Source organism: Eretmochelys imbricata, chromosome 1 (genome assembly GCF_965152235.1).
Source record: "Eretmochelys imbricata isolate rEreImb1 chromosome 1, rEreImb1.hap1, whole genome shotgun sequence".
NCBI classification, from domain to species: Eukaryota; Metazoa; Chordata; order Testudines; family Cheloniidae; genus Eretmochelys; species Eretmochelys imbricata.
Genome location: NC_135572.1, coordinates 64,861,883 through 64,887,978, shown reverse-complemented (window position 1 = coordinate 64,887,978; position 26,096 = coordinate 64,861,883). Strand labels below are relative to the sequence as shown.

At 38.3% G+C, this 26,096-nt stretch overlaps 1 protein-coding gene across 2 annotated transcripts in view; it reads right to left on the bottom strand.

The window, feature by feature from the left end:
• SUGT1 (SGT1 assembly cochaperone of MIS12 kinetochore complex) overlaps positions 1-26,096 on the bottom strand; it is a 49,376-nt gene that overhangs the window by 17,115 nt on the left and 6,165 nt on the right. Inside the window, exons 3-10 of one of the 2 annotated variants that reach the window (XM_077812171.1) lie at positions 25,482-25,572; positions 20,962-21,031; positions 20,329-20,399; positions 16,227-16,280; positions 13,519-13,538; positions 12,390-12,424; positions 10,505-10,601; positions 9,411-9,518 (exon numbers count right to left, since the gene is read on the bottom strand). In XM_077812171.1, coding sequence (XP_077668297.1) covers positions 9,411-9,518; positions 10,505-10,601; positions 12,390-12,424; positions 13,519-13,538; positions 16,227-16,280; positions 20,329-20,399; positions 20,962-21,031; positions 25,482-25,572 — 546 coding nt within the window. The remainder of the gene's footprint in view (positions 1-9,410; positions 9,519-10,504; positions 10,602-12,389; positions 12,425-13,518; positions 13,539-16,226; positions 16,281-20,328; positions 20,400-20,961; positions 21,032-25,481; positions 25,573-26,096) is intronic. The other variant, XM_077812179.1, reaches the window with a different exon arrangement.

Below are 26,096 nucleotides of genomic sequence, written 5' to 3'. Positions count from 1 at the left end.
TTTGCAAGCATGGCTTTGATTTTTGGCTAGGGAAAGGCCCTGTCATCAACCAAGTGCCTTTTGCTGGTGCCATGGAATTTCATTTAGATTTGTTAGAGTTAGAGAACTGATGACTTTCATCAGTTTACGCTACAGTTTGAATCAATTGCTCATTGATTTTGACAGCATTCCAAAACTCCCTAATGTTCTAAGGCTAGGGCCTACCAGCTGCAGTATACACTGCACTGAGAACCACCAGGAGAATAAACTCAGCCTGGCTGCTGCCAAAACCGACATAACAGCAGGATGGAAGGAAGAAAGCATGCACTAAGCTGGCCCCCTGTCCAAAACGTGGGGACCTGCAGCACATGGCCTCAGTGACCCATCCTCCCCATCAGTGAGCACCACCTGGGGCAAGAGCACCCCTCTTCTGGAGGCAGAAGAGAATCCCTGAAAATGGAAGTAGTAAGAACCAGGAGAAAAATGAATTCTAAAATCACTTCTGCTGACTCATTCATTCTCTACCCTTCACAGCTATTAAGAAATGCCTTGTATCACACAGAAGTTCCGAATACAATCTAGCTCTGATTTGGCATACCCAAATCCCATACACTTAGCCACACTGCCTCGGTGTCCTTGTCCTTTTCTATTGTATGTGTAAAACTGGGATAGTCATGCATAGGTAATCCACTGTTTCAGTGCATTGTATATAATCCTCCAGTGGCTGGTTCAAGGAGGACTCAGCAGGGCGGGTTGATCCACCTCAATCAAGGGAATTTAAATCAACAATTTAAATCATCAAGTGGAAAGCCTCAATTTAATTCACTGATTTTAAACCACTTTTCCATTTGTGCATCAGTTATTTTCTAAAGAAAGGTACAGTCATTGGTTGAGACAACCATTAAAACATGTTGATTTACAACTAAATAGAGTCGTTACCCTAGATTTGGTACATATTTCTGCTACCTAGGAGGATACGTTATAACTATATACATTTATTTAAGCAATGATACAACTTAATATTTTCAAATTCCTATTAATTGTACGTTTTTAGTATGATAGAAAATGGTGAATGATACATTCTTTTTTTTTCCTAGATAATTAACTTTTTGTCCATGGTTTTGTGTCATACTGCATTTGAAAGGTAACTGGAATTTAATTAAACAGACAAAACAGTATTTATTTTTTACGTAAATGTTTTAAGAGATAAGTTTAGGTCTAAGCATATTAAAATTAAATCAGAATATAAAACATTAACAGAAATTATATTTCAAATAAAAAAATCTAATTTTAAATCAAAAATCCCTTTTTTTCATTTGATTTTTATACAACTCAGATTAAAACCTTCTCCTGCCACCAGCTAATATAGTTATTTCTATAGCTCAGGTGGCAGAAAATTCAGGATGCAAGCCCTGATAATGATGCAGGCAGGATGGGGCCTGATGACAATTGCACAAAAACAGAAATTTTTTTAACCTTTTTCCTTTCATGCATTCCATAATTTAAATAAAATTTCTTTTAACAGTTTCTTATATGCAAGTTGGTAAATTCTTAGTCTCTTCCCACCACATTTGTTTGACAAAGAAGAATCAAGAATCTTGACTAACATCCAATTAATATACTCAGCACAAAGAATATTAAGTATTTCTTTACTCTTTCCTGGAGAAAGAATGGTGAATAAGATTACTTTTTGCCCATGAAATTTGAGAGAACCATATAAAGTGGAACTGTCCAAGTAATACAAGTGATCTAGACATAAGCACTGCATTTTGGCTCCCCCTGCTGGAAATAAGTCTTTAAAACAACTGATGCTATTAATGCAGTTAACTCTCCTTCACAATTCTCCCACAAAAGTAAGGAGTGAGTAACTAAGTTTGTGGCTTTAGCCACCAAAGATGCATGACCTACATTACTACAATTAACAGTTACAGTGGTAATCTGTAACATACACAGCACCTACCTATGCATTTCTCAGATACCTGATTCAAAAATTTTGTATTAGAAATATGAGCTGGTCTGATGTCTATGTACTGATGCCATTAAGTATATATACACACACAGTAGAACCTCAGAGTTACGGACCCCAGAGCAACGAACTGACCAGTTAATCACTCACCTCGTTTGGAACCAGAAGCACACAATCAGGCAGCAGCAGAGACAAAAATAAAAACAGCAAGCAGTACAGTACTGTTAAACAAACTACTAAAAAATAAAGGGAAAGCAGCATTTTTCTTCCGCATAGTAAAGTTTCAAAGCTGTATAAGTCAATGTTCAGTTGTAAACTTTTGAAAGAACAACCATAATGTTTTGTTCAGAGTTATGAACAACCCCAATTCCTAAGGTGTTTGTAACTCTAAGGTTCTACTGTATCTGTATGGTGGCCCACAATAACGTGTTCAAATAAACAAGCTGAGGGCTATTAGGGAAACAGTAGTTTCTCATCACAGATATGCTAAATGGAGGAGGAGGCAAGTGGATAGCTTCAGATTACATAGTTTACACAAATGCTCTTTGCAAAAGGAAAACCTATTGATATACAGGTATTGGAGGATATTGTAATGGCAAAAGCTAGAGACCAAATTGTGGTTCTGCTCCCAAGAATGATTATGCAGAAATGGTACCTTCTCAGCAGATCTGTTCTGTGTATATTCAGTCAGACGAGTTCTTCCAAAAAATTGTTTTGATATTTCATCATTGTTATCACAGCAGAGCCAACACAATTCTAGAAAAAAAACTATATTCTTTTCTGAATCCAGTACCAAAATTGTTTAATTTTGATTGCAGAACCTTTATTGCTGGCTGTGAACAAGCCAGAAGGTAGTTTCACTTTCAGATCCCAGGTACCCTTTGCAGATCTAGCTGACTGAGTACACTTGCCCAAGCCAGATCAGGCTACATAAGACAAGAATTCTGGTTACAAGCACACATGGGACAAGGAAGCTGTTTAAGAGAAGACAATTTTGCAGCAAATGGTTTAGAGAATTTTCTTTCATGTAAGACAGATAAATATGTCTGAAACAAATTTAATACCAAACACAGCTCTCTCTAATAGTCACCTAGAGATTTAGGTTTTCCTGTATTGCTATAAAGTTACAAGTAATATTTTAAAACAACCTGGATCAAGTAGAAATATTAGGATAGTTTGAAGGACAACAGGAGAGAAATTCTGCCCTTGGAGGAGTAAGAAGTAGGTAACAGTTTAAGTTCTAGGAGGTAGATGCCACAAGAAGAGATGGGTACCAAACACTGTGGGCACAAGTAAGTGTTACATACCCTGAAAACTATTTGTATATGGTTACCCAACCTTCCAAGAGGTCAGCTCCACACCAAGAGAGAATGTCAAACGGCCAGAAAATTAGATTAGTAAAGGACAGTAGGATATAGATGAGTTTTCTTTCCTCAGAGATGTGGAAAGGACAGAAGGTCAGCATTGCTACCTTCAGAAAAACCTATAGCTCACTAATAAGGAAGCAGTACTGGCAATGACTTGAAGTTATTATTTGGTTGAGAAAATGCTGTAACTACTTATAGCCAGATTATGAGAACAGTGGGAGTTTTCAGAAATGCGTGGCACCCAGCCAGAGTTTTGCTCCAATTGTGAGTGTGCTGCTGTTTTATTAAATCTGGGACTTAGTCTCCCAAATTTTGGTGGCCTGGATTTTCTGCAGGACATAGATTGTGGGAGAGTCTGACTGAGTTTAAAGAGTCTGAACTGCTGTAGCCATCAAGGAAAATGGTAGCTGGAAAAAGTATTCCTATATTCAGAGTTGTTATCAGATATGTACTTTGAAGCCTGCCCAAAGGCGATCGGTTGGGACCCATATTAGTGTTGAAACTGTTTAAGAGATTTTTTTATGTTTTCATCACACTTTTGTTGCGTCTAGACAATATTCACAGAACTAAAAAAACTTCATACCAAACTTCAAGATTTTTTTTCCCTACTCAAAAATGAGCTATATACAAGTAATACACTCCCAGTACATGTTCTCTATTCTTGCACAATGTCCGAGATATTTGTATAAATTAGACATATTATACTGTCGGCTCCATTACCAAAAGGACACATACCAGAAATCCCAGCTTTAGGGTGTTAAAAGTTAAATCTACGTAAGATAGCTCTGCTTTGTTCTTTTAAGACAGTTCTCAAGCAGCATGAATTAGGAAGTTTCTCAAGATAGAGCATTACAAATATGAACCTCTTGGATAAAAGACAGAGGTGTTCTAGACGCTCAGACACTAAGATCAGTAATTTAACTACTACTGAAGAAAGTTACACAGCTCATGTTTTACTTGCTGCAGTGGTACCTGCATAGTTAGCATGTGACCCACGTTCTACACAGTTGTCATGAGATACATAGACTACATTTGTTTTCACCTTTTTAAAGCAGCAAAAATAAATTACAGAAGTTGTATTTCCTCTCTTATCATGCAATATTAGAACAATTGTAAGTGCCAGTCAGATGTTGGCACCACACAAGAAGGTAGCGTCATACAAACCACATTCTGACCTTTCCACAAAATCAAATATTTATATTAGTGTGCGTCTAACACTTAGGCTAAGTGTACAATATCACCCTATTGGAAGAAGTCGGCTCTGGTTTTGAATATTAAAAAAGCCAACCTGATGCTTCTTAATTGCCCACAATGGTTAAAACACTACCTTCAAACAAACTCACCTAAATCAGGAAATCCATCTAGGAAAGATCTTGAATATGTTTATTAAAAGAATTAAAAAACAAAAAGTGCATTTCTAGCTAAAAATAAAATCCACTGGGAGGCAAGACATCATTTTAGAAAAAACTAGGAAAAGCCAGGAGTAAGCTATCAAGCATTAATCAGTATATTACAAAATCTTAGCCTCAGATTTTCTTTAGCTCTATAGGATTTAAGTTTTGGGGGTGGTTTTAAACTTGACTAACAAGCTAAAACCAGAGAACCATGAAAGTGGAACTTGCAATCACTGTAAACTTCAAGTGTTATCGGAGTACAGTTTCACTTTAATAAGGCCCGAAATGTGTGCCTCACAACCATTGTAAATTCCATATATTGTGCTATCAAAGCTTATAACTTTCACTGAAATCACGAACTTGGTTTTGTTCATAATGCAAGCTTGCAACATGCACCTCTCCCCATCTTTCTTAACTCCATCCTGAGAATCAGTTCTCAATTCAAGCTGCATAGCTTGTAACTCACAAACAGAGGTTTTATAATTAAATATAAAGTTCGCTTAGTCTTTCCAATTTGAGGATAAGCATGAATACATTTTGCACTGTGAGAGATGTAATTCCAAGACTGAAAAAAGCTTTATTTAGATGGAGTTAAAAAGAGCCTACCAACTTGAAAGGAGTTCACAATTCCATCTAAAATTTTGTATCTGCCATTGTTTCAAGTAACACTTAGAATAGCTATCAGATTAGTAAAAATTTCAGTAAGTTTGTTTACTTTGCATTTGTCAGCATTTTGTGTACAATTAGTTTTATTCATGGTGCACACACTTTAGGCCTTCCAAAACATTGTTTTCAGCTCAGCTATAGCTGTTTACTGATAAAACTTAAATGGCAGCAACTAAAAATATAAACAAAAGTGGTGAGAGAGGTGGTAGTACTGGGTATGTTCTTAGGACTGCTGTAAGATTTTTAAAAATAAAGCAGGGAAGAAAACTTCCGATTACATTTTTTTAATGGAATTTAAAAATATTCAGGTTATATCAGGCCAATGTTTTTGAAAGGTTGCTCTAATAGTCAACATTAAAAAAAATCTAATGACAGAACCATTTAAGACTAAGAATGCATTACCTTTTAAAATTCAGTGGTACCAACTCAGAAAAATTCAATGTAGTTTCAGAAACGGTCTTCACTCTGCACCTATACCCACGGATTATCTGAAAACCTTCACCAGTGACAAACAAAAATTAATTCTGCCCTCTTAAATATATGAATTCCAACAATACCAATGTTGACTATTTCACTGTTGATCATATTGACATCCAGTTTATTTACTTATCCCAAAATTTCAGACTCTCACCTGACACCATCCCTAATCTCAAAATGCCCCAAATCTCCTTTAACTGCCAGAACCTCTAGCTTCTCCATTCATCCCCCTGTATAACTTTTGACAGAGTTATGCATATTCCTAGAAGATTCTGAATCAGCCTCAAAGTTAAAAATTTAGGGGCATAGAAACATTTCATATTATATTCATTTTAACAGAATATGCTCCAATGATTTATTGAATTAAATGAGAATGAATACAAAGCCTCATTTCTTAGCATATATGAAATTGCCACAGAATCTCCAGTTTGCTGCAAAGAGCACTACAAAAACTACAAAATTCAAGCTTGCCATTGAGTACATGTTGACGAAGTGGGTATTCACCCATGAAACCTTATGCTCCAATATGTCTGTTAGTCTATAAGGTGCCACAGGACTCTTTGCCGCTTTTACATATCTAATCAGGGAAATTGATGCTCTCAGCCCATAAAGGATGGGATAAGGTAAATTGGGCTCTCCAGCCCATACTGGAGGTGGTTGTGATTTCTGGACATCACCAGAAGGGTAAGATGCAAGATGTTGTAGGCTGTGGTCTGTAGCAAGTATGAACACTTCAGTCTAAGTGGTGGTTGACTTGCTGAGTCAGCATGTAAAATAACAGTGGGAGCAGCAGTTTGTGCTTCATATAGTTAGTGTGAGTGGTTATCAGCAGGAGTCAGCGTTAAAGCAGTGCTGAAACGTTAACTGAGACATCAGAGTTTCAGGTGTTTCAACAAAAAACTCAAAACACACCCGTCTTCCTAAAAACATCTAATATTTTAGGAGACAAAATAAAATACTCTGCCTTAGTTTTTGAAAGATTTTGTAAGAGGGTTTGTTTTTTTTTTTTTATTAAAGCAACTACATTTGAGACTAAGCTACCTTACTGTGTTTAAGACCGCTCAATTCATTCCAGTTAGGCTCCACCAGCTGGTCAAAACTTATAGCACTGATTTCAGTTATCACAAACTTCAACTTAACTTAGAGTTTCGTCACACTTCAAGAGGGCACACTTCAACTATTATCTCCACAATGAAAGATTCGAGCAACTAACTACCAGAATATAGCTGAGCAGAATAAGAATTTCTGCCATAATGCGGATAAGAATCAAGGTTGTACAGTCTCAGCGTATTCAAGTGGAGAAGAAAAGGAATTGCAAGATACCTAAACCAAAACCTAGAATGGCTTTAAAGTCAACCAAAGAGATTATGGATTGCTCAACTCCAAACCAGACAACTCAGATGAAATGCCTCCACATGGGGCTGTAGATGCCCACTTTATCTTTTAAAAAGTTACTGTTATTTTTATAGTGCTCAAGAGCATGTGAGGTGCTTTGCAGAACAGATACAGTGACACAGTTCCTGCCTCAAAGATCTTACCATATAACTTCAGACATGATACAATGAGTATAATACTAACAGTAAGGTCAGAAAGGACAAGGGGGTCTCCCTCTCACTCCTCTCCTTGGGCCTACCTGCCCCCCCCCACCCTCGACACAGGTGTTATCACAGCTCTAGAGCTGCAAGTTTATCCTGGTGTTCCCCGTCTCTCATCTCCCATGCCAAAACAGCTCTAATGCAGAGTACTGCTTAGTTCCTCCATGCACCCTTTCACAACAGCTTGGTCACCCACAGAATTGCTCCGAACACTGTGGAACCAGTGTAAGTAGAAGTAAAAGGCCAACACACCCCTCTTTCCTACATAAGGCCCTTCAGGCTTTGGACCTACAGGGCATGTCTACATGGCAATTAAAAACCCCTGGCTGGCCGGGCTCGGGCTGTTTAATTACAGAGTAGACACTGAAGCACAGGCTGCAGCCTGTGTTCGGGATCCTGTGAGGTGGAAGGGTCCAAGAGCCTGGACTCCAACCTGAGCCTGAACAGTTACACCACAATTAAACAGCCCCTTAGCCCGAGCCAGCTGGTACAGGCATCCAACTGCAGCATAGACACATCCATAGATAAATCTCTGCGTGTATTAAGGTAAAGGTTCAGGCTTAGCCCTATGAGTAAAACTCTGCTTGTATTAATGAAAAGGGGCTAAGATACTAACAGTCATACTGACGACCTATACTGATCACTGAAAACCTTCAAAAAATTCCTGAAAGCATTTTTCAAAAGCAAGTATTTGGGTTTTTATCTATTTAAACCCCAATTTTTCATATCCTGGATCTCCACAGACCTGCCCCCCCGACACTCTCAAGAGTCTCTGCCGGATGGTTCAGCGTACCTGTACAGAGAGGGAACAAAGAGGGGAACTGCTGACCGGCGGCTGTTGCTGCTGGCCAGTTGGGGAAGCAAGACAGGTAGGGAACCTGGTCCTGATAGCAACAGGACTGCAGGGAGCAGAGCACAAGGCTGAACCCAGTGAGTACTGGCCCCCCAACTGCTTCCCCTGCCCTTCAGCATGGCCCAAGGGAACAGAGCCCCATTTGCTTTCCCGTCTGCCACAAGTGTCAGGCACCTCCTCCCCCCATCTGCTGCCTCCCCCAAGAGTACTAGGTACCCCATGTCCTCTGTCCATTGAGAATACTGGACACACCTTCCTCCTCCTCCCATCCACAGTACCTCCTCTTCCCCCCTCTCCGCACCATGAGTACCGGGCACCTTCTTCCATCCAGAGTGCTGGAGTCAGGGACACCCATCCGCTCTCCCTGCCAGACAGAGCCACCCCTCCAACTCTAGCTTGTCTACCGAGCTGAGAAGGCCCTTCATTTCCTGGGAATTTATGAGTGTATTACAAAAATTGATAAACACTGATAAATTCCCAGGAAATGAAGAGCCTCAGTTATACACAAACTATGCTACTGCATAGACTACCTCCTTGTCTCTTATACTGAGATTTATCAAAGATGCTGAAATCATGCTGCCTTCAAGTGCTTAAACACTGTTTCAAGTATAGCATGGATTCATGAAAAGCATTCAAGAGTTAACTACATGGCAATTTTTTGCAAGCAGTCATCTGAAGAAAGCCTACATTAAGAATGCCTAAATTACTGCAACACTTAGGTTTTAAGTCAAGTCTTGTTTGCTGTAGCTACATAAAGTTGCCTCGAATGACAAGCAACCTTTAACTCCTAAAAGTTTAGGAAAGGTTTTGTAAGAAGTTTATAAACGTATAAAGAGATGAGCACCACAGTGCTAGTGGTAGGTAAAAACATCCACACTTTATAAATGAAGTCATTTGCACTTAAGTAAAAGCTATCTTAGATTTTGCTAGCCTCTGATATTTACATGTCTGTTTAGAAAGTCTTCTGTTGGCTGAAGGGCACCTTGAAAAAAAACAATTCTGTATGAAAAAAACTAGTCATTATGACTGTCAGTAGGAACACAAGACAAAAGAGCAGAAATGTTTTCAACACCAGAAATATTCAAAGAAATAATTTACACTTTAAAAGCTTACCTTTGTTGAAAGCACTTTAAATGTACTTTGCTCTGGTACTATGGAATGCAGAAGAACAAGCTTCAAGTTGTAGTCTTCTCCGGATGGAAGTCTCACCAATGCATTCAGCTGTTAACAGATAAACATCTCTTTGTGATGACCACAGAGTACACTAGCTGCAATTTTCGATCTTAGCATTAATTTTAATCCTCCACTGACAACTTTCAGCGATTAAATGAATGACTCTTCACTTGGAATGTTTTAATGAAATGTCAAGCACAAGACAGGAATTTCAAACTGCACTATTTCTTACTGCATTATTCAACAATGATTTCAAAGTGCACTAGAAAATAAATAGGAGATTGTTGTTCCTAGCCTCCAACTAGCTACTCAAAAAGGCTGTTATCTCATCAGTTTGATCTGCATTCTTTAGGAAAGTGTTGCATGACAATAAGAAGATAGCAAAACATTAACAATGGAACACAAAGATTATGCAACTTCCCTCTTCCCACATACTTCAAACATTTACTTATGAAGTGAGATGTGTGCATGTAATCTGGACTGAAGTGAGCTGTAGCTCACGAAAGCTTATGCTCAAATAAATTGATTAGTCTCTAAAATGCCACAAGTCCTCCTTTTCTTTTTGTGAATACAGACTAACATGGCTGCTACTCTGAAACCTGTCATTAAAGTAGATACTACCTGAACATGTATGGTTTTGTTCACCAAGAATTAACAGTTAAGCAACACAAACCCATGTCTGGTGTCAGAATAAGAGAAACCTAGATTAATATGGTGCCAGTAATATACTGAACACAAATATACTGATGCTAGATTGCAATGCTTCATTTAAACTGGTTACCTCATGTCATGATTGTCAGAATAGATCTGAGGATACCAAAAGCATGGGAAGTAAAACACCAATATGCACTTTACACCATGTTCTCTACAACTTCCTACAAGAATGTTAACACTTTATTCTGCCTTTTTTCATGGCAATTGAATGGACTGAATGATGCGATACAGAATGTCTGTATCAGCAAATAGATGTCCTGAAAGATAGAGATGCATATCAACTAAGAAGTTATTTTTCAGTGAACTCATAATGTAATCACCTCTTTCTCAGAAAATTGTACACTGATGTCATCCTTCTGTGCGTTCTTGATCATGAGAGTTACAATTATTTGAGATTCTGTTTGGTACCAGTCATACCTTTAAAAAGAGAAGGACATCAAAACTAAGTTTTCTTGCACGTGGTTCAAAAACATGTAAGTGAAAAATTCTCACAGTGTGAGAAAATACAAGTACTGTAGACCACAGTAACATTACAGGGTTTTGTGTTAATTGTTTTGAATTTACACAGCACAAAAGTCTGAGGTTTAGCAAGCAGAATGAAGTTATGAGTAGATTTTCCCTTCTTCCCCAATAGTTAGTTCAATGCACTTGAGCAAACAAGAACTGCTGGTGGAACAGAAAAAATGTACAACTGCTCTACCAAGAAGCAAAAATCTAAATAACTAATTTAGACACTTAAGTCTTCAAAAAAATCGATTTATTTAGAGGAAGAACAGTCTTATGCAGCAAGAGAGCAGGCTGGGTCGCTTGATGGTGGAACGTAAAACAAAAGGGACAGAGGACCGACTGCAACTGTCTGCAGAGAACTAACTCCAGAGGAGGGCAAATTAAGGTAAAATTTGGGGGCTTAGACAAATGGACAGCATCCCTTTAAAATTGCAGTTCTTAGACTTCTAGTGCTCTGTGTTCTTTCACCATTAGACTTCCTATTTAGCCTCTTCAGAACTGAAGTCACTTTTGAGACAATAAGTCATGAACATGGGCAGCTGGTGAACTAGCCATTGGCGGGAGTGGGTGGGGGGGGAGAAAGAGCCCCCGGTCCCTCCCCTTCCACCCTGTCCTCTCCACCCCCATCCCCTGCAGGAGCCCAGAGCACCCTCACTGCAGCCCCTAGCCCCAGAGTGCCAGGCAGCGTGGTCCCAGCACCCCCAGTCCCGGGCGGTGCTGCCCCGAGTTGGCAACAGACCGCCTCTCCTCAGCCCCAAACAGAGCCAGCCTGGGCCATGGGAGAGTTCTGGAAACTGCAGGAGGCAGCCTGGGGCCAGGGCAACGCCAAGCTGTTTGGGGAGGCACAGCCTCCCCCGGCCTATAACACCCATAACATGTGGTCTGGCTTAAACCTTAAAATGCAAAGAGAATGACCCAAAACCATTTTATTACAAGCAACATATAGCAGTCAGTCATCAATTACCACAGTGGTACTATTTTCACCCTATACTTAATATCAGGGAACAAGTATCTGTCAACTATTACTACGAAGTTCACTTTTTCATCAATTTATATTGTATGAAGCATATATGAGAATCTCTCTGTTCTGATGCCTAAGCAATACCTAAGGTAGGTACAACTGAGAGGCACTATGTTTTGCCCCAGTTGAACATCAGTTGGGATACCTAATCCCAAATCCCTAGATATGTTCTGTGAGCTGATCATCTTCAGTGGAGAGTTCTTGGCTTGACAACAGCCTGTGTACATGGACTTTTTAGGACATACTGAAAAGCTGATCTACCAATACATTTTCTGAGAGGACGGGTTGGGGAGTTTAGTGTTGACATGCTAAATAAAGTCATTGCTTCCGAAGATTCTGAAGCTTATACTCGGAGGACAGGCACACTAAGCATAGCTAAATAAATTAATATATTAATACATTAATAAATAATGTAATAATACCAGGTTAAACAGTTTGAAGTTTATGATACATTAGGGCTCCTTACCGCTTCAGAGAAGATTTGGTATTTACCCAAATCCAAACCATAAACACAATCAGCAAACATATCTGATCCAGTGTACAGAATTTAGTTTTAACATGTGCATTACAGAACAGACTAAATTTACAATTTGGAATAACGGCTTAATACAAATACATATGCTATATAAAATGATTGTTAAATTATGTAAAGTGTAATAAAGCTAAAAAAGACTTACTTGATTTTTGATGGTTGAGTTTGCTGTTGTGTAGTCTGATTGTGGCATATGACATTTGAAAGAAATTAAAAAGTTAAATTAGTATAGTTCACTGTATCATGATGTACTTTTCAAAGAAACATTCATAACATTATATACACACATTGTACATTAACAACTAAATTGCCTTTTTCTCCTCTTGATGCACAGTGCATTAACTAAGTTAAACGAACATTTTGAAAACAAATCTCCTGATTAGTCCCATAACCATTTATGTAGGAACCAGCAGAAAATAAACAACTGGAATGTGCTGAAGTCAAAGTGCTTTATAAATAGTAATTCAACTTCTCAGTTCAGCCATCTTCTCAGGCAGTAAGTATTACATCCATTTTGCAGCTAACGAAAGAGACAATGGTTAAATGGGTAACCTAAAATCACAAAGGAAATCTACAGTAGAGCTGGGAATGTAACCCAGAGTTCTTTACTTCCAATCTTTTCCTTTTAACCACAAGGCCACTGTCCTTGTGGTTAACAGTACTCTTGTCAGACTTTCCACATAGTACCTGTTTTCAATATGCATAAGTTGGGAGTAGTTTGAGAGCAACAGTCTCAAGGACCAACATAAGTTTCCAATGCCAGATACTATTGATACTGTTTCTAGAGACAAAAGTTCAAAGGTTTTACCATGGTGCACAGTAGGAAGAGGCAACTGAAAAATGAACTAGAGCATCAGCAGAATAAAAATCTGCTTAAGTAACAGTTCATGCACTTTTAAGGCACTTAATAAATTACAATTAAAAGCAATTAGAATGCTTATGTGGAATTGATTAATCTTGCAAGATTAATCATCCATTGTCCAAAGGAAAAAATTAGACTTGCTTTATTATAAAACGTATGCACATTGATATAACTGCTAGAACTGTGTGCTCGTTTAATCCTTTGTAAGAGCCTCCATAAGCCTGACATCAACGAAGAGCAGGACTTTAGGCTAAAGTTAACCCCCCACAAAAAATGCTATATAGTAGGAAGGCTTAAGTTAGTTAGTTTTAGAGCCTGTTAATATGAAGCAACTAAGAAAAGTCTCAAAACATGCTCTTGTTTAGTGCCACAATTAAGAGTAAGCCGCAAGTATGTTAAGAAAAAGCCTTACCATTTCAGTCTGTGATCCTTCTGTAGGGACAAAAACAAGTTGCATTTTTCAGAAAAGAGCAACATGTTTAATTTACAAGGTAGATTTGCTTCTTTCAACTTTCTTCAATTATTCAGAAAGATTCTGTATTTGTATCATAACACTATTTGTATCTACGGATTTAATTTCAAGTGTTCAATTTCAAAAGTCATGCGAAAGGACAACTGCAACAAAAAGTATGTTCTGATTAACAGAATGATTGCATCTTCTGATCAGTAGTTCCTAACAAGTGAAGATGTAACAAACTTCTGTTATGACATGACGGCTTTGGCAAATCAGCACATAAAGGTTTGGTTTAAGATCTTTTACAATAGTTGGTACCTTGTTATCCATACCCTAGACATTCATGCTCAAGTTTGTAAGATAATTCTGATAAGGACTCTAGTTTCACAGAAGAGAGTGATGACGTTTAACCAACGAAGAGTTAAAATTATTTGGGCAACCTTAACTGTGCAATACCATACTATGAGAATTTTTTCCATACAAACCTTACAAATTTTTTTTTGCCAGAAATTCTAATTTAGAGATATTTAAGGTTGGTCCCTCTTTCAAGAAGTGAATAGCAAAGCAAAAAAATCACTGCTTTTTGCTTCTTTATAATGCACGAGGGTGCCTCAAAGATTCTTTTAAAGAACTCTGCTTTACTAACATTAAAAATACCATGTTTTGAATTCTAATTTTGCTAGAAAATCCTCTGGAGAATCGGTAAAATGACATCACAAGATGACTAAAACATGAACAGCTGAGAGGGGAGAAAGGTGTTTAAGCAGATTGAGTAAAACAGGGACAAGAACAAGCTCAATACTTGGAAGAAAAGCTTGGTGTGGCATATGACATGACATCCTCTCCCCTTCGAGAATGGAAAAAAACTCCAACCACAGTCCAAAGTGTTCCTCCAGCAAAATCAAGACAGCCCAGACTTGATATTCTTGTTATTTCTTCAGCAAAAGAGAGAAACCACTGAAAAATCTTGAGGCCATCTTTATATGATATAAATAGGGCCCTACCAAATTCATGCCTATGAAAAACGCATCATGAACCGTTAAAGGTGGTCTCCCCTCCATGAAATCTGGTCTTTTGTGTGAGCTTTTACCTATACTATACAGATTTCAAGGAGGAGACCAGCATTTCTCAAATTGGGGGTCCTGACCCAAAAGGGAGTTGCGGGGGGTGGGGGGGTGTCCACAGAATTATTTTAGGGAAGTTGCCGTATTGCCACCCTTATTTCTGCGCTGACTTCAGAGCTGGGCGGCTGGAGAGCAGCAGCTATTGGCCAGGCACCCAGCTCAGAAGGCAGCACCTGTCAGCAGAAGTGCAGAAGTAAGGGTGGCAATACCATAGCATGCCATCCTTACTTCTGCGTTGCTGCTGGCGGCGGCTCTGCTTTCAGAGCTAGGTTCCCAGCCAGCAGCTGCCACTCTGCAGCTGCCCAGCTCTGAAGACAGCGCCACCACCAGCAACAGTGCAGAAGTAAGAGTAGCAGTCTCACCTACCTTGTGACCACCCCACAACTCCTTTTTGGGTCAGGACCGCTAGAATTACAACACAGTGAAATTTCAGATTTAAATAGCTGAAATCATAAAATTTACGATTTTTAAAATCCTATGACCAGGAAAATGACCAAAATGGACCGTGAATTTGGTAGGGCCCTATAAAGGATAAGTACCAGACCGACAAAAAGAGTTATGTTCCTCTGCTGTTTGTTGTTAAATTAATATCAGCTTATACTGCCCCCACTGATCTTTCCTTCCCAGTGCACACCATGAAGGGAGTAAGTCTGCAGATAAAGTCACAGTGGAGGAGAAAGTAGACTTATGAGCTACTCCTTCATATCCACAGGCAACACATCTATGAAGCCCCTGGGCAACTTAGGAAAAGTAAGCTGTGCCGAAGTGCGGGAAAAGCTGCACTAAGTTGCATGCTCTGTTAGACTGGTCAACCCACACGAAGAATTAGTAAAAAGTTGACCACTGCTTCAGACAGTGCTCTCACACTGAACACTACATTACTACTCCAGATCAAAGCTGGTCCCAGCAACTAGTAGGAGCATGGCTATTGCTACTTTATCATGGTGTCACAGCTAGATGGATGAGAATGGTTCTTTTGATGAAGGAAACAGCCTTCAGAGAACTGGAGGCCCAAATCTCTAACTCTCCATTGTTTTTTTCCAGTGCCGCACCTATCAATCTTGCAAGCTTCTATTTTGGGGTACAGAGCGCAAGACATGCTCCAACATCACTACAGAGCTCTTACATTAAATTCGTCTCCATGTACTTCTACACAAGGGCAACAGGAGTCAAAACTGTGTGGCTCCTAATATAAATTGGATTTATTTAAGATTATGTTCATTGGCAGATTTACCAACACAGGATTTGTATTAAAACTATGAAAGTTTCTGAAATATCTGGATTTTTGTTCTTGAAGTCTGAACTTGAAATAGGTACTTTTCCCATCTGCATGACTAATTCTCACATGGATTTTTTCCTTCAAAAATCTAAAGAAACATTTATAAAAGTTAAGCAAAAAAAGTCCTCACAGAAACAATTGGGGCACCTAGTAGTTTATTGTAAACAAAGAGAAGTGCTATAAAGATTTCAGATTTTGAAAAAAAATGTTTAAAAGCATGGCAAATATCAAAACAAGTACAAAATAAATGAAGCCACTCTTACTGTTTAGTGTTTCTTCGCATCTTTTAATCCAAATAGTAAAAGAAGTATCCACATCTAGAAGAGATTGAATATACAACATTTCACTATCTCAAATCTACTACTCTAAAAATGGGTACTATTACTTTTCATGAGGATGCATAAAGGGCAGACTTGCAACAATGGAACTGTTTTGTTTTGATTCTTAAATATAGAAGGCTAGATATTAAGTGTCAGGACTCCTTCAAACCAATTATACTATGTTTGACATTAATGTTTAATTACATAACTAACTCCCCAGCTTTGTTGGGCTGGATGTTAATGCACTTAGAACTAACTAGTAGTTCAGTTAGCAAGTTAAATTAAGTTTGAACTGACCCAAATCTAGTATTCAGCTCTCAGGCTTCTTCACCACTTCCATTTAACTGTTCCCAAAGATGGTAAACATCTCTCCTCTCTTCTTAGAATGATCTCCTCAAATACTCATCCACATGCATTCCACTTGAACAAGTACAGAAAAGCCACTCTATTTGAGGGTACTCCAAAATTGTGAAGAAAAGTTTACAGATGACCCACAATTTAATGTGTTTTTCTAGGGGTTTCTAGTTGTATTAGAAAGTTAAGAGGGAAGAGAAATCAAGATTCTAGCTCTCTATTAAGCAACAATAAGATAGGGAGAGAATTTGCTAGAAGCCCCAAATTACTGGGTGAAGTCACTGGTGATTAGCAAGTAGGGACTGGGGTGCAGCTGTGGATTAGTAGGCCTGGTCTTCACTTAACAGTTTTGCCAGCATAGCTAGGTCACTTAGGAGCGTAAAAAAACAAAATCACAACCGTAATTGACATAGTTATACCAGCAAAAGCCCTAGCATAGACATAGCTTATCTTATTCAGGAAACTGGGTTTTGCTGGTATAAGATGTCTCTCTTCTAGGAGTGTTTGCCAGCATAGCTACACTGGCAAACCCTTTCTAGCATATTCAAGATCTTAATGGGGCTTTGTTTGCTAGAATCTAGCAACATCTTGAAGGTGGCAGGGCATCCTATGACACAATTCTATATAAAGCTGGCTAATATTTTTCTGTCTTTACATGGTTGAATATACTACATGATTAGTCTTTATGATTTTAGTAAAGGTGAAATTTGCAAATAGGTGATTAATTTATATTACTACTGTAAGACCACTTGCCTAGAGTTGAAGTGGTTGGAATATAAGTAACTCAATAGAATAAAGATCATAATTAAGTAAAACAAATACTGTCAAGAGTTGATAGCGACAACAAAACAGAATTTACGATCATCTCACCAAAGGCTGAAAAAACCCAATTAATTGAAAATCAAGTCCACTGTTAAATAAAACTTTGTCTGTTGAAACAACATAACGTGGAGCCTACAAGCAAGACATTTTCATGACACCACTGAAACGTACAGTAACACCTGCAGGTTGAGCCATTGAGCTTCATGATTATAATCTTTCATTTTGAAACATCATTCAGATCAGAAGTGGATGGACCATAATACTGAGTTTCTTCCTTCTTTTCTCACATTTAAAATTGAAGATCCAGATTTCTAAAACAAGTCTGTTTGCAAAGGAGGTTGTATCAGTTAGCTGCATGAAAAAGGTCGAAAATGGTGCAAATACAAAAATCACAGAAGCCAAGACAGCTAAATTCAAAATCTCATCAATTTTAAAAGGGACTTGCACTCACTTCCAGTCAGATTAATATCAAGTGTGATCTTAGCATAACCTGATTGGTTTTGAAGAAACTCTATAGAGAATGAAAAGAAAATCATCATTTAAGGGAAAATCCAAAAGACTGGCAGACCTACCTAGTAAGCCAGGGACTCAAGTGTATTCTTTTAGGACAGTGTGCACATTTTGTGTTTGAATAATACATATGCTTACAAAGTAAATCATATTTGCAAAAGGTGTAAGGAATAAAGAGATTCTGTAAGTATATCAGCAAGTACATCATAAGCAGGAAGCCTGTGAAAGAACTGGAGGATCTGCTATATTACAGGGGACTAAAGGAAGCAATTAAGGAAGATAAGGTCATTGCTGAGAAGCTAAATGACTGTTTTGCATCAGTCTTCACTTCAAAGGGCGTTGGGGAGATTCCAATCTTGGCCCTGCTCTTCTCTTGAAATAAATGAGGTATTATCAAAGATTAAAAAGAGATGCTAGAAGAAACTGATAATTTAAGAGAGAAATAAGTCACTACACCCAGATGCTATACACATTAAAGTTCTGAAAGAGCTGTGCTAACAAAAGTATGAAATTTAACTATAAACCAGCCCTCTGGAACAAGAGTGATATAAATGCTGTACCTCTATTTTAAAAAAGCCTTAAGGGGTAAACTGGAGAATTACAGACCAGTAAGATTTACATCTGTACCAGGCAAACTGGTTAAAACTATTATCCAAAATACAACATACCTGGAAGGTGTTATATGAGACAAGACCTAACCAGCATAATTTCTGCAACAGAAAATAGCATCTCACTAGTCAATAAAGTAGAGAGTAAAGGAGAACAGGTTTACAGTTTATTTTAGACTGGTTTCCAAAAGGCCTTTGACAAGGTCCCTAGTCTCAGATGAATAAACTAAAAAAAAAGTTAAGCCGTTACAGGGTGAGAGAAGGGGGGGGGGGGAAAAGGAGGGGACTAGTGAGATAACTCTGACATCTTCAAATTTTGCTATTTAGATTAGCAAGGATCAGAGAAGACTGTGAGGGAACTTCAGAGACACCTAAACAAGCCAGGTGAAGCTAGGCAACATGATGGCAAATTAAATTAAATATCTGTAAATTCAAAGTAACGCATGCCGGAGAAAAAAATTTAAACTACTCATACACCTTAGGGGGTTCTAAATTAACAATCTGCTCAGGAAAGGGACCTGGGCATTATTGTGACCAGATCAATGAAGACCCCTGCTCAATATGCCACTGCAGTCAAAAAGTTTGAATTCATAAGAATGGAATGGAGAATATAATACCTTTATATGCTGCAATGCTATCGGGAAGGCTGTGTACAGTAATGATCACCCATCTCAAAAAGAATATTGCACAATTAAGTAGAAGGAGTTCAGAGAAGGGCAACAGGAAAAATCAAGGACATGGAAAAACTCTCATAAGAAGAGAGATTGCAAAGATTGGAATGGGTTACTGTACAGAGAAGATAAATAAGAGGGGACACAATGAAAGTCTATAAAAATAATGAATGGCATACAGAAAGTAGATGGGGAATTTCTGTTCTCCCTATCTCATAAAACAAGGAAACACTGAATGAAACTGAAAGGTAGAAAAGTCAAAACTGACAAAGAAAACATTTTTTCTCCCAGTGCATAATTAGATTATGGAATTCCTTGCCACAGAAAGTCATTGGAGGCTGAAAATTTAGCAAGATGCAAAAAAAAAAGTTGGAGAAAAGGCCAGTTTTTCAAAAGCTCCATACTTCACCGATTTAAGAGTTCAGGAATCCAGAGATTAATGTATTAGTAACTCCATATGACAGAAAACTAGGCCCTTAGCCCAACCAAAAAGTAAGTTAAGAGATGAAAAAAACAGGGGATATTAAACACTCTTCTGTAGTTTTCAGTATAATCTAAGGTAAGAGAGTCACAAGCATAGTTTATGAGCTCAGACATATATCTGGAGTTGTGTAAATTCCAAGAAACTGTGCAGACAAAGTTGTGTTTTACTTAGTTTACAACTTCACCTTGTATAAGAGGAATTCAGTCTATTTGTAGGCTTTTCCATGATGCTCATCACCATAATACCAGATCACCTCAAACGCCTGAATTTATCCACAACGTATGTCTGAAGCAGGGAAATATCCTCATTTAACCCATAGGGAACTGAAACACATGGGCTTACATTTTTAGAAGTGACTACTGATATTTTGTGGCCAATTCTAGATGCTTTAAAAGGGCTTGATTTTTAAGTGAGGGGGTGCTCTGTGCTTCCCAAAAGTTACGCCTGTTTCACACGAGTCTAGCTGGGTATACAAAAGTTGCAGCACCTAAGTCACTTCTGAAAATCTTGTTCTTCAATTTAACCTGAGCCTCATATAAAACTTTTTAAATATTTACTGATTAGTGTGCAAAAAGAAGTGTAGTTTCAATACTTACTGTCCAATTTCTGTCCTTCTTTGAAAGACTCTAGAGCAGAAGCATAGTTTTTGCTATGGTATTCACTTATCCTGACATGCACACAGGAAAAACAAGGGCACAGTAGTTATGTTTCCAATCGAATTCACACTTCCGCTAAGCATAGTATATTTTACTTTACACTGTATCTGGATGGAAAAGTAGTACATGACTTATTAAATTCGCTGTTAATAAACAAAAGCTACAAATTTGCCACAACTGTAATTTATAAGTTACAATTAACTGAGATGCTAAGAACAGAATAACATTGTAAAGGTAGAAATGTGGGGGAATTTGGCACATTGTCTAATAATACAAGAGCTCTATTACAGATACTTCACAGTGAATCACCAGAATCTTCGATAAAAACTGTTTAAAATGCCATTGTCCAACAGCCCTCTTATAAAGATCCAAATGATTAAAGCTATGAATGCTCCCCCCACCCACTCCTCGAGACTGACCCTCACCACATTAATTTATTTAGTCTGCCTTCTATAAAAGGGCAATTGAGACCGCAATCTGATGCAAACTGTAGTAGTGCTAGAATGAGTACAACAGATTTCAAAAATGGAAAATGGAAACTTTCTGCCTGTGGTTTCTTAAATGGTTACATACCCTTTCCTGAGAAAAGCTGTGGCATTATTGGGATTGAGTTCTAGGGACTTCTTTGCATCTGCAACAGCATCTGTAGGAAGTCAATTTTGCATGTTAGTCTCTTAAGAATTGCATTATTCCAGTTACGTATCTTAAACTAAAGATCTAAAAGGCAAAGTGACAATTCAGTCCCAGCTAAACATTTAGCCATAATCTCACACCTTCAAAAGTATGGCAGAGATCCTACAAATAAGCAGTCATGTTTTTTTAATGTAAAGTACATTACTCTATTCTAGAAACACTAAAGGCATTGCCTAAGTGAACAAGTAGCTTGGGCTTAATGCTACAGTTAGATTCCTGAGCTCCGTTTTCACATCTTAAAAGAAGAGTGTTTAGTATTAGTTTTCTCAATTTATGCAGAAAGTCATGCTATTGAAGTACAGAAATTATCTTACAATATTTTCACCACTCAAATCTGCTACAGCTACTCACGGGGGAATTCTGCACTACTGTGCAATGCAAAATTTTGAGAAATTAATGTTGGGCACACAGAATTTCCCTTTTTCCCTAAGCAGTGTTTCCCAAAATTACAGCAGTTGTGTACCCCTTTTGAGACACTTGTCTTACTGGCATACGCCTTCTCCGGTGAAGATAATTGGGGTGAGGGGTTTGGTAGCCACATTTTTATAACACACCCCTAATTCGTTTCATTCTGGATTAAATGAATATTAGAAATAAATACAAAATTATATTACATGCAGTTGAAACAAAAGATTTTAATAGAAATAATAATTACATATAGAAAGTACTATAAATAATTAAAATAATAGAAGCGAATCAACAGTCTGGCAGAACAGCGTGTGTGTGTGTGTGTATAAGTGAATGTGTGTCATTCTGAAATTAAAATACGTTGGTTTGGTTAGGTTAGTCAAGAAAGCACTAGTTTTAATACTTACTCTTTAAGTATTGAAAAATTTTCAGTACAAACCAAACTATTCAGTGTGTGGGATGGAACTGCTTTTGACCAGACACTATTGCAGCGATATCTGGGTCGATGTTTGTGATCTTAAGACAAAGATGGGGCTCCATGTCAATAAAGACAATTTTGTTTTTTTGTTTTGATGCCCACCAGCGCACAGAATCCAATCTCGCACAAATACGAGGTCGGAAAAGGCAGAAGATACTTGACAGCTTTGTCCGATAGAGCTGGATATTCAGAGCTAACCCCCAACCAAAATGACGTCAGTGTATTTTGCTCAAATTTTGTTTTCAGGAAGCTATCTGAAGCCAGCTCCAAGAGCTGTTCTTCTGAAGCAGAGAGGTTATTTGGCAATGTTTGAACATTGATGATAAAAGGGTTCCTTATCCATTCAAAGATGCCATCCTGTTCAAGGAAATACTTACAAAGATCTGTCCGCAAGCTTTCCAAATGCTGCTTCATGATTTGCAACACATCGTTATCAAGTTCGTTAGTCGAGTTTATTACTAAATCATGAAGAGATGGAAAGGAATCCAGTTCATGATGACTAAGACGTTTATGCCACAATTTCAATTTTGTGACCATGGCATTCACTTTGTCTTGAACATGGAATATGGACATGAGTTTCCCTTGCAAAGATAGATTGAGGTTGTTTAAATGAGCAAAGATATCTGCAATATATGCTAGTTTGCATAGCCATTTCCAGTCGGGTATATGGTTTCGCAGGTTAAACGTTTCATCTAAAAAACTTGCAGTTCTTCTCGCAGCTCAAGCAGGCGATTCAGAACTTTTCCACACGAAAGCCAGTGCACTTCAGTGTGAAATAGGAGTTGTGTGTAATCACTGCCCGTCTCATCAAAAAGCTGAGAAAACAGCCAGGTGTTCAGAGGAAAGACTTTCACAAAGTTGATTATTTTCACAGCTTCATCCAGTACTTGCTTTAGATCTGCCTGCATGTTCTGGGTGGCAAGTGCTTCCCTGTGAATGTAATGAGTCGATTTTGCTTCTGACACAACACCTCGAACATGTGCAACAGCTCCTTTTTTCGAACCAATCATGGCTCTGGTGCCATCCGTGCTTATTCCAACACAACGACTCCAATTCAAGTCATTGTTTTTGATAAAGTCATCAATAACTTTAAAAATAGCTTCTCCAGTTATATGTGTTGGCATAGGTTGGCAGCACAAAACATCATGGACTTCATTATTCAGTTCGTATCCGACAAACAACAACAAAAGATTAGCTAAATTCACAATATCAGTGGATTCATCCACTTGCAGTGCATAGTAACGACTCTTTTGTACTTTTGACAATAATTTATGTTTTCGACCATATCTGTGATTCTAGGACGAACTTGAGAGGGGGACACAACCTATAGCTTTGCTAGCCTTGTCTCCAATCATCACTTGCACCACTAATTTCGCTGCAGGTTTTACTAATGTCTCGCCAATCACTTCAGCAGCTCCGGACTTTGCAATTAAGTATGCCACACGATATAAAGCTGCCAAAGCTTTCATATTTTCACCTCCCATCACATTACAAATTGTTTTCTGGGACTTTTGGAGATCTTTGCACCTATTTTCGAAGAATTCTACAGGTTTTCCCTCGTATTCTTTGTTTGCTATCAAAATGGCGTTTTACATTGAATGGTTTCATACTTTCATTTGTGAGAGTCTAGTAACAAATCACACATAGTGGAACAGGCTCTACCTCATCACCAGTCCACGAAAATCCCAGTTTAAGATATTCTTCAACATATTTGCAGGCTTTTTTCATTTTATTTACAGCTGATACGTTCAATAAACTTACAGACGGTCCACATGGTTCACTAATTTTGTTGTCACAATTGTCTGATGTAGCATTATCACTGCATTTTCCAGTATAATTATCACTAACATTCGTATTTCCTTCATAATTTTCTTTTGTACGCTTCAAACTTCCCATTTTTAGCCAGCTATCCATTGTAAATGGGTTTAACAAAAACAGAAATTTTGTATATTAGTACACACCAAGTATGTACTTGCTACGATCTTTAGATTACTACGAGTAGTTATTCACTTTTATCTTTTATCCGTCAGTATGACTTCTGCGCATGCCACAAATGCAAGTGTATTGCCCGAGCCGCGGTAATGCGCACACGTGGTTTGCGTCGGCTCTGCTGTGCTATTAGATGTTACTGAACATGTTATCATAATAATTACAATGTAAACCGGTGTGCATTTCTACTGTACAAATGTATACCATTCTTATATATTAAATTTTAGTGAACTGTTTTCTGCTGCTAAAAAAAACCTATGATAAAGTAAAATAAAAAATTCTGCTGTGTACCCCTTGAAACCCTTTCATGTACCACCAGGGGACGCATACCACACTCTGGGAAACACTGCCCTACAGAAATGGGCTGCAGAGATGTTGGCCGCCACTAGGGGCCACAGGAACCAGCAGATCCCAGTTCACAAATAGAAGATAAGGCCAGGGGGAAGGAAAGGAGGGTTCCTAGCAGCTGCAGTTCCCAGCATGACCTGAAGGAAGGAAGCGGTGGCACTGGCTGTTTCTCCCTCTGGATCCCGAGGATCTGGGGGGCGTAGGGTCTGTGAATGTCCGGACCGGAAGGGTGGGGAGGGGAGGGGGCGCAGCTGGCCTCTTGGGGGGGGGGTGAGAGTGTCTGGGTCGGGGAGGGGGCCCATGGCTGGGCTCTGAGGGGCGGGAGGGGAAAGGGGTGTGAGTGTCTGGGCTGGGAGGGGAGAGGGGCAGAGAAGCAGGAACTGGGTTGTCACAAGAGTTTCTTTAAACTTTCTACTCCTGGGGGAAATTTTGTGTGTGTTTGTATTGTTACAGACATACTTGCTGACAGGTACCCTGAAATAAATTACCAAAATAATTGAAACTGGTGTGAATATAGAGTGCTATCTTGACAAATAAATTTTGCAGAATTTTAAAATGTGTGCAGAATTTTAATTTTTTGGCTCAGAATTTTTAATTTTTTGACGCAGAATTCCGCAGAAGCATACAGCTAGTCTATCCTTCATTCTGCAGCTCTGCCCCCTAAGTGCAATGGACTGTGACCTTCAGTCAGTCAGTCAGTTTGGGCTTAAGCTGTTTGTTCCAAGTACAATTCTATTCAAAATTTAAGGTTTATTTTTATTTTTTTAAGAACTGGATCAGACACAAGGAACCATTTAGAAAGTGAAACTTTTCTCAAAACAGAACATATTTGAAGTGTTACGTCACTTTTAATAAAATAAGGAGAGGGTTTAAGGCCTATCTGAAATCTAAATATAGTAACTAAAGTAACTAAACAATAAATTGAAAGAATGGGTTATTCTTTCATTAGTGTACTCAACACACTAAATGGAAAGTTAGAACTGGAAAGCTTCCATGAGAGACCAGAAGTAATCAGATACCGGAAGAGCTATATTAGTGTCAAATGTGGGTTGCTTTGCTTAAAAATGACAAATTTCTAAAACTATCATTATCCTTTGCTTGATTTAAGACATCTTTCTGTAAGGAATGTCATAATGTGGTCTTAAAGGGATACACAGTATAGTTTAAGAGATGTTACCCCAGTAGTTCTGTAGAAGAATATGAGCATAAGCTCTTTGACAGTAATACTCTGCATCATCTGGCTTCTGTTCCAAGGCCACTGTCAGCTTCTGCAAATCCAAATACAAAAATTTAACATGACAGTTTCTGTAAATCCCTCTAACAATAGAACCCAGTGAGTAGCCCACAGTGAAATGTGTTGCTGAAAAAAAAAAAAAATCCAAAATCCCCCAAAAAAAAATAAAAAATCAACCAACCACCAACTAGCACAATTTTGCTTTAAGTGAAATTACACCAGAACTAAATATCCTGAGCTCACGGGAATGCCTGGCTATTTTGATCCCCAAAGCCTTTACCTTAGAGCTAACAAAGTCCAAAATATGATTGACTGATCCTTATATGCAAAAAAGAAAAGGAGTACTTGTGGCACCTTAGAGACTAACCAATTTATTTGAGCATAAGCTTTCATGAGCTACAGCTCACTTCATCGCATGCATTCAGTGGAAAATACAGTGAGGAGATTTATCAAATAAATTGGTGAGTCTCTAAGGTGCCACAAGTACTCCTTTTCTTTTTGTGAATACAGACTAACACAGCTGCTACTCTGAAACCTGACCCTTATATGTTTATTCAA